At 44.0% G+C, this 13,358-nt stretch overlaps 1 protein-coding gene across 1 annotated transcript in view; it reads right to left on the reverse strand.

Moving 5' to 3' along the window:
• LOC127595420 (histone deacetylase 4-like) overlaps positions 1–10,894 on the reverse strand; it is a 72,493-nt gene extending 61,599 nt beyond the window's left edge. The window contains exons 1-2 of the mRNA XM_052056895.1: positions 10,589–10,894; positions 2,804–2,995 (exon numbers count right to left, since the gene is read on the reverse strand). Of these exons, the coding sequence (XP_051912855.1) occupies positions 2,804–2,828 (25 nt within the window). The 5' untranslated portion in view covers positions 2,829–2,995; positions 10,589–10,894. The remainder of the gene's footprint in view (positions 1–2,803; positions 2,996–10,588) is intronic.
• Positions 10,895–13,358: the final 2,464 nt, after the last annotated feature.

A 13,358-nucleotide genomic window follows, 5' to 3' on the forward strand; every position in this document is an offset into this window, starting at 1 on the left:
AGAGTGGATAGGCATGCTGGGGAGCAGTCCGCCAATGGGTGAAGGGTGGGCGTGTAAGTGGGCGCTAAAGGGACGCATACGTAAATACTAACTGTGTATTATACACCTTTAAAAGTTGATTTTCCCCTCTGTACTTGTGCATTATACAGTACCCTTATTTGCTGTTATCCATTCTGGCGCCCCCTGAGTGGCTGCCTCTCCAGCAGCTCATATCCCTGTTTCTTTTCGTCCTTGTACCTACATTCTTGCTGCTGGAGGCTGTAAATTTCCCCAGTGTGGGACAAATAAAGGATATCTTATCTTATCTTATTAGCATTTGGTTACCTTTGTGCAAGTACACGTTTTAATGCTCCCATAACACAATCACTCAAACCTGATGGTTGGAAACAATCTTGGTGGTGTAAAGTTACCCTCTTTTTCACTGTTTTGATCAAGCCCCTCCACTTGCACCTGGCTTGTTTTGAAGACAGCGCCAAGAGAGTATGTGGAGACTGGGAAAAAAAATCATTTGAAATTACTTAATTTGAATATATATATTAAATGTATCTATGCTGTGTTCAATGAACAGGTCATTTGATTATTTATGTAACAGGCTTTAGAAACAGATATGATGGTATAACAAACTGTTTTGCATTTTATTGTTGAGTGTTGTTGATTGGGTGTAATGAGCATGCCAAGCTAAGTACTGTAATGTCCGAGTTCATAAACGCACTCAGCGTTTGCAAAAACACGTCACAAACACAGTAGAGATGTTGCCGGCAAACTGCACATTTGCGGAAGGTTGATTTGTTAAAAAGAGCTCAGCAGGAATGGCAACTTTGTCATGCTGTCAACATCAAAGCATCGAATAAACTGCCTTTGAAAAGGATTCCGACAGCTCTCGCCATCACTGTTAGCCGCTGCTAACCGCTAGCAACAGGCGCCGTACAATACAGTGTCAGTGTAATTAAGTAGTTTTTAGCGCCCTTTAATCAGCGATTGAACATTATATCAGGACACTGCTGTCTCTGTAACAAGTAGAAACGAATTGTGACAGCACTTGCTCAGAGACTGGAAAACAAGTCAGTCATTACTGACTGTGTAGGCCAGGGCTCTTTGACCGGCTCAATGAGGCTCTCGGGCATTCAAATGAGAAGCGTCGAAAACGCCTGGGCAGTGGCGGTGCCATTCAAACAACGGCGTTAAATACACAGAACTCAGCCTATCATCAATCCCGTTATTTGATGATGACGACTGAAGCACCGCTCATGTGCAAACAATGGTGCTCAGCGCTAAACGCTAAGCTAGTCAACGAATTACCTCCGATTATAAGGCAGGGGTGTCCAATACGTCAATCGCGATCGACCCGGAGTCAGCGGACTGGTCGCAAATCGAGCGTGAACGATGGGAGGAGGAAATAGGGGCAAAAAAACTTCGTGTGTCGGTGTGTTTCGATTCCGTTCATGTCCGGTGATGTTCCGGCTTTTACTCATTTCGGCGTGCGTGCGAGCGTGCTTGCGTATGTGCACTTGTGCGTGGTTGGACGCCCGCGTGCGTATGTGTGTGCGTGCGTGTGTATGCTTGCACGTGCGCGATCAGTTCGGTCGCGGGAGGTTCCTCACTTCAAAAGTCGATCTTCGGTCAAGTACGAAGCAAGCTGACCCAAGTAATAAGTAACTACCCGTGTGTGTGTGTGCGTGTGCGTGTGATGTGGCTCTTACACAGTAACACAGTAAAAAAATTGGCTCTCAGTCTCTGACTGGTTGGCCACCCCTGGTCTAGGCACTGGTATACGTCGAAATAAGGTAAAAATTTTGTGCATCAACACCCGCGTATAATAGTCCCTCTGATGTGGTATAATGTTCGGGATGGTTGCATATTATGCACGGGATTTTACGGTAATATGAAAGTCGGCTATAATCATAAAAGAAGAAGACATTATCCAGAAAGTGAGATGTTTTTAGTCTTCATGGGAAGTGACTCTCCTATCAAGCAAAAGAATCAGGTTTTCTCTCCATTTATCATCTAATTGTGTGCGGTGTTTTTTCTTGTTTTTGCAATCATTAATATTTCACCAAAACTGCCTGTACAGTTAGATAGATTTTCAGAGAGAGACATTTTCATAACTGCCAATGGGACAAATTATGTTGAAATCCCCAAAAGATGACAGTGTCGCAGAGAGATTATGTTCTACCTTAGAGTTTTTCAAATTACTCATCAACTAATTGGTGATGACACCCACTTTTGGATATAGACAGAAAACAGAGACCGGGGCCCCTTTCACCACAAGATTTATTTAGCGTCTAAATTGAAGCATTGTTACATTGTTTCCCCTCTCAAGATCAGAGATATGGAATTGACTCAATTAGAACTCATGAAACTAAAGTCAACACTTCTAAGGTATTTAATCTGTCTGCACTTTTTCTACGCTCATACAGGAAATGTTCACATCTATCAATACGGCAGATGTGGCTGCGGTGAAAAGATTATTGTAGCGCTCAACAGCTTATTACAGCGTGACTTGGTGGCTACAATTTCACTTGAAGCTTCCCAGCTCTTCTCAGCAGCGGTAACGGATGGCAGTTTGCAGTCCCAGTTGAAATCTTGATACAATTTTAATCCAATTTCCATTCCACTTATCTTCATTAGCGTCACGGGTGAGCGAGAGCTCATCACAGCTGACTTGGAGCCAGAGGCAAAGGAGACACTGGACTGGTCACCAGCCAAATTCCACACTCACTTTCACACTCCCGGAGATTTTGGAATACCCAAAGACAATGCAATTGTCATTCGGCATTATTATGATGCAATGACAGCGTCCTACCTTGATGATTGTGCGACGTCATCATTGAAGATGAGAGGCGGTCAGTGCGCACACGCCTAATCAGCAGGCCAAAACAGAAGACAACGCGGAGTGTGTGCGATCTAGGGCCGTGGGTCCAGAATGTCTCAAGAGTAGAAGCTTGCCATTATCCTTTTGTGTTTGGCTACAAGAGTGTCAGATACTGGTGCCAACCTATCAGGGAGAAAGACACGTTTTAAAAATACGTGAAACATGAAAATATACAAATATACATAAATATATCGAAGATGGCACTGTGGATGCTTGCCTCAAGAATGCACTCTCTAGTGCTTTCTTTTCTTGTTGTTGTTGTTGCCGTTTCCCCGTACACCACATTTTTTAGCTCCTTCCCTATAGGAGGCACTACTGAACAATGCACACCAGCAGTATTTCCAACAGCTTCAGTGGCCTTCTTAGAGTGAATCACTTATTTTGATTAATAATAGAACCACAATTTGGGTTAAAATTAAAATTCTTAAAATGAAATATAGTGAAGCGAGAGGGGATCAAAGAGGACTGGAGAATTCAAGCATTTTGGGGTATTTGTGTTACTCGACAAAAGGTGAACTAAGAAAACTGCAGTTGTTTAATTCCAAGCACCTGAGTGATGTCATGCATATTGTGATCATGAGATTAAATTTTTCAGGAAGCCGGCGACCTCATTCTGATTGTTGGGAAACTTCAGTCATGTTCCTCTCTATCATCGACTAACAGTGTCACACATGTACAACAAGGGAGAATAAAACTCTACACCTCCTTCTGGCTAAATGCAAACATAAAGGGAGCACTTGTATGTTTGAACACAAAAAATATATATTTCTGCTGAGGTTGCTGTTGAAGTGCTCTAGAATTTGAGAGTTCTTGTCATACAAGGACCTGTTATTTCAAAACAAAGGAAATCTTTATTTTTACAAGCAATGCTTAGATGAGCACTGCAAGCTGTGTAAGGAAATGACTTGAATGTCCCTTTTTTTTTTTTTTTACACACAACCTGAAGTTTAAAAATAAATATAAACAGTGCAACATAATTAAACAGAAATGTGTTCAACTACTGGTAATACAAACATGCATACATTACATGGATTAATGTCCTTATACGTTCATTATTCAATCATTAAACCAATTTTGCCAAGCAATGTTTTCTGGGAACCCAAAAGGAGTTATTTTTTAACAATATATTTGCCGCTGATCTCTGCTACTCACAAGGTATAGGAACCAGGTCAGCCCACGAATAGCGCAAATCCATGTACAATTGACAACCATTGAAATTCACTGAGGGGAAAGTGAATCAGCCTAAATGATTGGAAAACAGTATTTGTTTCCTACCAAAAATCAGCATAGGCCTAAATATATATATCTATATATATATTTTTAAAAAAAGAAATCCTCGTCTCACCCCTTGTGTGGTGTCCGTCCCTCATTCAGCTCGGGTCCTCTACCAGAGGCCAGGAAGCTTGAGGGTTCTGCGCAGTATCCTCGCTGTTCCCAGCACTACACATTTCTGGACTGAGATGTCCGATTATTGTTCCCGGGATCTGTTGCAACCACTCATCTAGTTTGGGGGTCACTGCCCCGAGTGCTCTGACCACCACAGGCACGACTGTCACCTTTACCTTCCAGGCTCTCTTCAGCTCCTTTCTAAGCCCTTTGTATTTCTCGAGTTTCTCGTGTTCCTTCTTTCTGATGTTTCCATCACTTGGGACCGCTACATCCACTACAACGGCTTTCCTCTGCCCTTTATAGTTTTAGGAGACTGAGGTCTTTTGGGGTTCAGGGGTCGCTCCTTAAGACTTTCTATATCTCGGTGGTGGCCTCGGCCATCCATTATGGCATTGTCTGCTGTTCAGGCAGCATCTCAGCCCGAGACAGAAAGAGACTTGAGCGACTGGTCAGGAAGGCCAGTTCTGTCCTGGGCTGCTCCCTTGACACTCTGCAGGAGGTGGGCAACAGAAGGATGCTAACAAAGCTCAAAGCTATGATGGACAGTCCCTCCCACCCTCTCCAGCCCACCCAGAGAGCACTAGGTAGCTCCTTCAGCCAGAGACTGTTACACCCACGCTGTAAGAAGGAGAGATATCGACGCTCTTTCCTACCGACTGCTGTCAGGCTGCTGAATATAAATAACAACAATAATAATAATAATTAAATGATGTGATGTGTGTGATGAGAAAAACAATTGTAAATAGCACTGCGATTTATCCATTTATATTGCACTTAATTGAACAGTGTTTGTTTTTATATTGCACTTAATTGAACGGTGTTTGTTTTTTCTTCTTTCTTCTTTCTACCCACATTCTTGCTGCTGGAGGCTGTAAATTTCCCCAGTGTGGGACAAATAAAGGATATCTTATCTATGATCACGATATCTGGTTGGTTCGCCATTACCATCTTGTCAGTCTGGATCTGGAAGTCCCACAGGATCTTCGCTCTGTCATTCTCCACCACCTTCGGAAGTGTTTCCCATTTTGACCTTGGGGTTTCCAGTCCATACTCCGCACAGATGTTTCGGAAGAATATGCCAGCAACCTGATTATGTTGTTCCATGTAGGCTTTCCCTGCCAGCTTCTTACACCCTGCAGTTATGTGTTGGATCGTCTCAGGTGCCTCTTTGCACAACCTACACCTTGGGTCTTGTCTGGTGTGGTATAACTGGGCCTCAACGGTTCTGGTGCTCAGGGCCTGCTCCTGAGCAGCCAGGATGAGTGCCTCTGTACTATCCTTCAGGCCAGCCCTCTCTAGCCACTGATAGGACTTCTTGAGATCAGCCACTTCAGTTATGGTCCGGTGGTACATCCCGTGTAGGAGCTTATCCTCCTATGATGTCTCTTAGGACTTGCCTCACTCGCTGGAGGTATTTGGCCGTAGCCGCTTTCCTTGTTGCCAGTTCGAGGTTGCCATTGGCTTGTGGTATACTGAGGTACTTGTAGCTGCCGTCAATGTCTGCTATTGTTCCTTCAGGGAGTGAGACCCTTCAGTGCGGACTACCATTCCTCTCTTCGTCACCATCCGACTACATTTCTCAAGCCTGAGTGACATCCTAATGTCGCTGCTGTAGATCCTGGTTGTGTGGATCAGGGAGTATATGTCCCTTTCGCTCTTAGCATACAGCTTTATGTCATCTATGTAGAGGAGTTGACTGATCATAGCTCCATTTCTGAGGCGGTATCCATAGCCTGTCTTGGTGATTACTTGGCTTAGGGGGGTCAGTCCTATGCAGAACAGCAGTGGGGAGAGTGCATCACCTTGGTAAATGCCACATTTGATGGACACTTGGGTAAGTGGCTTGCCATTGGCTTCAAGTGTGGTTTTCCACATCCTCATCGAGTTCGCAACGAAGGCTCTTAGGGTCCTATTCACCTTATACAACTCCAAGCATTCAGTGATCCATGTATGTGGCATCGAGTCATAGGCTTTCTTGTAATCAATCCAGGCTGTGCACAGGTTGATACGTCGGGACCTGCAGTCTTGTGCGACTGTTCTGTCAACCAGGAGCTGATGTTTGGCTCCTCTGGTATCTCTACCAATGCCCTTCTGTGCTTTGCTCATGTATTGATCCATGTGTCCACTTATCTTCGCCGCAATGATGGCTGACATGAGTTTCCATGTTGTGGAGAGACAGGTTATTGGCCGATAGTTGGATGGGACTGCACCCTTTGAGGGATCCTTCATGATCAGGATCGTTCGCCCTTTGGTTAGCCATCCTGGGTGAGTCCCATCCCTCAACAGCTGGTTCATTTGTGCTGCTAGGCGCTCATGGAGTGCTGTGAGTTTCTTTAGCCAGTAGGTGTGGACCATGTCCGGGCCTGGTGCTGTCCAGTTCTTCATATCTGAGACTCTTTCCTGTATGTCTGCCACTGTTATGGTAACTGGGTTCTTTTCAGGGAGGTCGCTGTGCTCCTCTCTCAGGGTCACCAGCCATTGTGCACTGCTGTTATGTGCAATCTCCTTCTCCCATATGCCTATCCAGTACTGAAGGTACCTTCAGTACCTTCCAGTTTCCAGTTTTGGTGGGTCAGCTCTGTTGTTAGGACCCTGCCACTGAGTGTACACTTTCGCAGGTTGTGTTGCAAACAGCCTGTTTATTCGTCTGGCCTCATTCTCTTTCGTGTACCGCTTTAGGCGGCTGGACAAGGCTTGGAGCCTTTGTTTGGCAGTTTCGAGTGCTTCAGGTATGGTCATCTGGATGTACCTCTCGTGTATCGGCCTTTTCATCACACCTCTATGGGCCTCCGTCAATTGACTCACATCTTTCCGAGCCACCTTGATCTTAGCCTCCAACCATCTTTTCCATGGTGGATAACGTATCTCATGGCTTCCATGGTTGCTCTTATAGCCAAGCATCTCTAAGATCACTAATGCTGAAGCGTATATCAGCTCATTGGTTTCCGTGATCATTACGGTAGGGATCGCCCTCAGTGCTGCATTCACACTTTCCATGAGACTTTCAGATGGTACTTCACATAGCCGTTGTAATCGGTTTCTAGGTTGCCCAGCTTTCATTCTCGCCTTGATCTTAGCTTTCAGGTCAGTTGCTACATATATATATATATACTAACTGGTGCGCCGCCCTCCGGGCGGCTCATCAGCTAGTTCCTGCGGAAGGCTGGTAAGGTGGTGGTTCGCCGCCCTCCGGGCGGCTCATCAGCTAGTTCCTGCGGAAGGCTGGTAAGGTGGGCCTACGGCCCACAAAAGTGTTGTTGCTTGGTTCAACTTTTTGTTCATCTTCGTTGCTTATCGCGAAAATAAAGAGATGTTTAGCTCTACTAAATAACTAACAATTTTATTGCAATGCTTGTGGGTAGACAAAATTTTTTCGCTAAGATGCCCGCGCGATCGTAGTGAGCCACTGCCTGAGCGGCGCAGTGGCGGCGCGCAGTGGCGGCGCGCAGCGGCGCGGTGAAGTAGGTACGTTTTGAAAAGGGACAGACGGAAGGACAGACCGCGTGCTGGACGACGCGCAACATATATATATATACACACACACACACAGACGCTATGATAGTTTCACTGAAATATGATTTGTCTTTCCTTTCATTTTCACGCATTGCCTGAAGTCCTCGGGCCCCAAGCAAAGGGTGTCAGATGTAATCAAGACAAGAGGCCTAAATGCCAAGTCGACTTCACCGCATATAAAAAAAAACAAAAACAGGGGTGGGGGCAAAACTGCCTGAGGGCAAGGTAGATGTGGGATGCAAGTGTGTTCAAGCCCTTGTATGTATTGGCAGAGGTCTCTAGTGTTCTCTGAAGCAGGATGGATATCCGCATGTGTGTGTGCATGTGTTTTGACAGTGGGGAGGGGCCCTGGTCCACGACAAGAAGGCCAGACAGTGGGACAAATTGCCACCCCACCACCCATTAAAAAGTCGGTCATTGCGCCACGCATGTTGCTTTGTGATGAAAGAAAAAGGAGGGGTGAGTGTCACGAGCAATAGTTGCCTTGCCGAAGGCGGAGGGGGGTTTCGTGCAACACTATTCTCGTGGGGCATCTGTCTCAAGTGGGCGGGGGCTGCTGCAGTGTGTTTTGTGTGTGTGTGTGTGTGTGTGTGTGTGTGTGTGTGTGTGTGCTAGGCTATTGTCCCCAGACAGACCTCGCTTGATGCAGGGTGACAGATCTGGGGAGCCCTCAAGAAAAATCCTGAAAGGCTGAAAACGAGTTGAAACACAGTTCTGAAGCTTACACACATTGAATACATCAATGAGTTCATAGCTATCCAAAATATACAAAACAAAATCTAATTGACAACAAAACAGTTTGAAATTTCACACAACTTGTAACAAATGCCTCTAGAGTAAACCGAACTTAAAACCCCTCCAACTTTCTTTGTCATGTGCTTTTGGCACTGAAATTGCTCTTTACCTTACAAGCTTACATTTATGTGGTCTGGTTCACCCTGTAACATGCAATTAAAAAATATACAGCAGCTTGTAAAGTGAATTTCCCCTTGAGTGATCCTAATCATTATAATAAAGAAATTCAATTTAACGATATCCAGTACAAAAAAAAAGTATTTTCAAAGATTCTTCGAAAGAGAATTGTTGCTGGTGATTAGTACTGTTAGAGGTATACAATACATTTATTGTGGTTGTATTTTGCAACTTTGTACCAGTATAATTGGAAGGGTGTTAAATGTTTTGGATAGCTTGAAGCTATGTGATGAGAGTGGCAAAATGTTGAACTCCTCTCAGCAGTATGATACGAGACAGTCTTTTCTACACTACAGCAAATGATTCTCACATCCATTTTTTTATAGTGCTTATCTTTATGTGCTGCAGTTGAGCTGGAGCCTTTCCAGGGTTCTACAGTAAGCCTATTTGGCTGGTTGGCCTGCCAGAACCGGCGCTGGTCCTATAGTGTCACGGTATAATACATTAAATTTCAATGATTAGTTCATATTTAGTGTCTTCTTATAAGATAAGATATCCTTTATTCGTCCCACAATGGGGAAATTTACAATTATTGGATTGTTTAATCCTTGAAGAAATGTTACTTCTGTGTAATTACTTCTTTTGCATGTTATGTTCTTTTTTTCAGTATGACATTTAACTAAATATTTAATAATAGACATTTTCTGGATGTTTTTTTTTCTAAAAATGTGGTTGTGTCTACGAAGGTTTTTTTCGAGACATGGGGTAAGGATATTTACAACATTCCTCCTAATTGTAGACAAGGCCTAATTTTTCAGCAACGCAATATTAATGTACGGTAATGTTGTGTTTAGACTAGTGGGGCCGCATAGAACATATTGCAATGAAAATGTTTGACTTGACTTCTCCATTAAGTGGGTAAACCCAAACGTGTTGAATATAAAATAATATTAAAGATAGCATGTGTTGATTTCATTCTTTTTTTTAATCTGTGAAATTTGTACTGGCCTAGTCAGGTCAGGGTGAGGAAAATTTTCGTGGCCCCAAGTCACTTAATAATGTAGAACCCTGCTGTCCAACCTGACTATGAATGGGAGACAGAAAAACATCTAGGACTGGCTCGCCATCAACACCTCTGAACAATTAAAAGTTTTAATATGAACCTTTGTGGAAAATGGATGTAAGACTCAAGGATGCCTAAGCCAAGATTTGAACCGTCAACATCACAGCCGTTAGTGCGACGAGATGAGCGATACACGCGTGAAACGTGCGAACCACTTGTCTAGCGTACAGTCCCACTAGAAGTAATCACAATTAAAAAAAATAGAATCATAATGTAAAACCCAAGTCATCATCAACTGAAGGAACGACGGCGAGACAGCGTGATGGAGGCGAATTGTAAAAATTGTCATGATGAGCTTTACTGTAACAGTTTCAACGCCCCCATTCATAAAAAAAAAAAAAAGATTGACGCATGCAGAGAATTACACCCGCCCATCCCAAAACCATTCACACAGAGTCGCACAGGCTTTGGGCTATATGTTCTCGTCGACACAACAACAAAAATAACAGCGCTATTCACGCAAAAGTGGTGCAGTGAAGCTAAAGCCCGAGGTGCACTAAAAATAGCCTAGCAACAATCGGCATAATAAACGTCGCCTGTGCTGTCCCACCCCCACCCTCCTTGTTGCCTGGACACTTCCCGCCCTCAACTGTGCAACGAACCACCGAGGAACGCTTTCAAGATCAACCTTTCACTCGAGAAATAAACAAGCACGCAAAGGCAAAGCGGGGAGGAAAGTTGAGCCAGTCGTTGCTGTGACGAAGCCCATTCCGCTCAACGCATCCCTGCCGGAGGTTCAAAGTGGCGACGCGTTCACGTACAGCCCCTCAAAAACTCACCGGAAGCTCCACTCAACGGGCCCGGAGGCGACGAGTCGTCCCGACGTTCGTCCCACGCGGGGTTTAGTCCTCTCCCATGCGACAGACACCGCCGGGGGTTTTTCTCCACTTGGCGAGAGGAGGAGACGGAGGAGGAGGGGGCACGAAAAATTCATCTCCTGACAGATTCCGCCATACTGGATTTTTGTGTTCAGGCCCAGCGTCACATGGAGGAGCGCCCCTGCGCGCTGCGAGGGGCGGGGTCAGGCTGGGCCTGTGCGTGTGCTTGCGGTGTGCGTGCGTCAACCAACGTAAACATCCTACGTGCTCGTGTGATATGTGCCTGTGTCACAGCCTATGACGCACACGCAGGAACCAGTGATGGAATTGAAGTAACTAAGTATAAATCCCCAGAAGTGACAAAAGTACTCATACTCAGTTTATTCAAACTTAGTTTAGATAGACTTTTTCTGTAAAAAATAAAAATAAAACCCAAAAAACTACAAATACCCATTTTACTCATTTACTGAGGCAAGACAAGGCACCTTGATTTACAATGCACAGCTACCTTAAGCAAGGTAACTCAAAGTGCTCTACATAATTAAAGGTACAAAATTTAAAAGCATGTATAAACAAAAGAACTAAAGACATAAAAACAAAGTACAGAAATAATAGGTAGCTTACTAAAATTACAAAAAAAGAAGAAGAAATTAGCACAGACTGAAATGTACTTGAATATAACTGTAAAAAGATTTTACTGTCAATTTTACATAATACCCATTTTGATAACTACATACTTGAAAAACATAAAAGTTTCCCCTCTTCTGTTAATTTACATAGTGCTGTACTCAAAAGTGGGAGGGAAAAAAAATCACATGACAGTTTAAGAACTAGCTGGCAGGTCTAATAAATAGATGGATAGATAGATAGTTCACAAGTTGAGCCCTTAGGCACTGTGATGTCATTTTCAGTCTACAGCAAGTGGCATAATGGCCAGCCCCTTGATGAATAAAAAATGCCGGTTGCTGTTCAATTCATATTCCACAAATGCAATATAGATCGGACTAGTGGGCCATCACAGAAAATAAAATTGTAAAGATTTTTTTTACTTGATTTCAGTTCGTTACTTGCTACAGTATGTAGAACACATCCTCAAATGGGGCAAATCAACAGATCATTTCCACTCCTGTGCTTCTTTTATCATCCATGCAGGCTACGAGGTCAACGGTCAGGGGCTGTTGACAATATCCAACGACTACTCCTTCAGCATGTTTTGATATCTCACATCATAATCATAAAGTCATTACGATATGCATACAGGTCAAGTTTATTGTTTCCTAGTATATTGTTTAGATATCATCTTCTTGTCTTTATTATTTTTAGCCCAGACGCAGCTTTCGACTGTTTGACTTGCATTTATGAATCAAGGTCGTTCCTCTTTTGGAATACAGCTTCTTTCACCTTAGACAGCTGGCCAAAATAAAACCTCTCCTCTCACATGAACACTTTGAGACAGTAATTCATGCCTTTGTCACATCCCGGCTGGATTACTGCAATGCCTTGTACTTTGGAGTCAGCCAGTCCTCCATTAAGCGCCTTCAGCTGGTCCAGAATGCCGCTGCTCGCCTCTTGACTGGTACTCGTAAGAGGGAGCATATAACTCCCACTCTGGCATCCCTTCACTGGCTCCCCATTCATTTTAGAGTTATTTTCAAGATCCTCCTCTTTGTTTTCAAATCTCTGAATAATCTCGCGCCACCGTACCTCTCTGAGCTCATCCGCCCCTACACGCCTCAGGTCTGTGGACCAGTCTTTGTTAGAGGTACCAAGAGCTAAACTGAGGCTCAGAGGGGATCGAGCCTTTTCTGTCGCTGGTCCCTCTCTCTGGAATGACCTCCCACTGAACATTCGGCAAGCCTCCTCGCTGCCCATCTTTAAAGCCCTCCTCAAAACTCACTTGTATTCTTTGGCGTTCGACTCAGCATGATTTGTCCTTGATTTTACTGCTTGGTGCTTTCCACCGCCTTTATTACCGATTCGTCTTACTGTTTATTGTGTATGTCAAATCGCTCCATGTACAGCACTTTGTATGCAGCGATGGCTGTTCGAAAGTGCTCTATAAATACTGTTGACTTGACAAGGGAGGTCTGTTGGGATAGGCGTAACCATGGCAACAGAGAATTGTAATTTGTGTTCGCAACGGAGCATCAGTTATGTAAGGTGACCACATCTCGTTGTGCTTGCGTGCACGTTTCAAAGCCACGAGACTTGGGCCCGCTCCGTGCTCGGTCAAGAGAAACCTGCGTGGCAGATTCTTGGGACCTCTTCCAAAAATTGCTAAAGTGACACATAAACACATCATCAAATGCAACCGAACAACTATGAAGCATGAAAGTTTTTGTGTGGCCGCGAGCGGCCGCAAATTAATTTTAAGTTGATGTTCAGCCGTTTTCATCCCAGCATTTACAAACTGTTTATAAGCACTTACTAATGAGCTTGACGGGTGGAAAGATTTTTAGCATTGCATAAAAAGTAGGCCTATTTGGTTCAAACATTACATATTGTGGACATCCTAACCCAAAATATGAGCCCAGTGCTTTTTTTCTTCATCTAAGATGTTTTCTATGTCTGCAAAAGGAGTGTTTCTCTCAAATATCGTTCACATCTCCCTCTCAATCTGTTAGTGAGCACATCTCCTTTGCCAAGACATCTGTAATTTACCTCACAGGTAGATCAAGATGATGATTAGACAGCACGAGTATTGTGCGCACATGATAAAGAGTCACTGTAA

The sequence above is a fragment of the Hippocampus zosterae genome, chromosome 2 (genome assembly GCF_025434085.1).
Source record: "Hippocampus zosterae strain Florida chromosome 2, ASM2543408v3, whole genome shotgun sequence".
Classification (NCBI taxonomy): domain Eukaryota; kingdom Metazoa; phylum Chordata; class Actinopteri; order Syngnathiformes; family Syngnathidae; genus Hippocampus; species Hippocampus zosterae.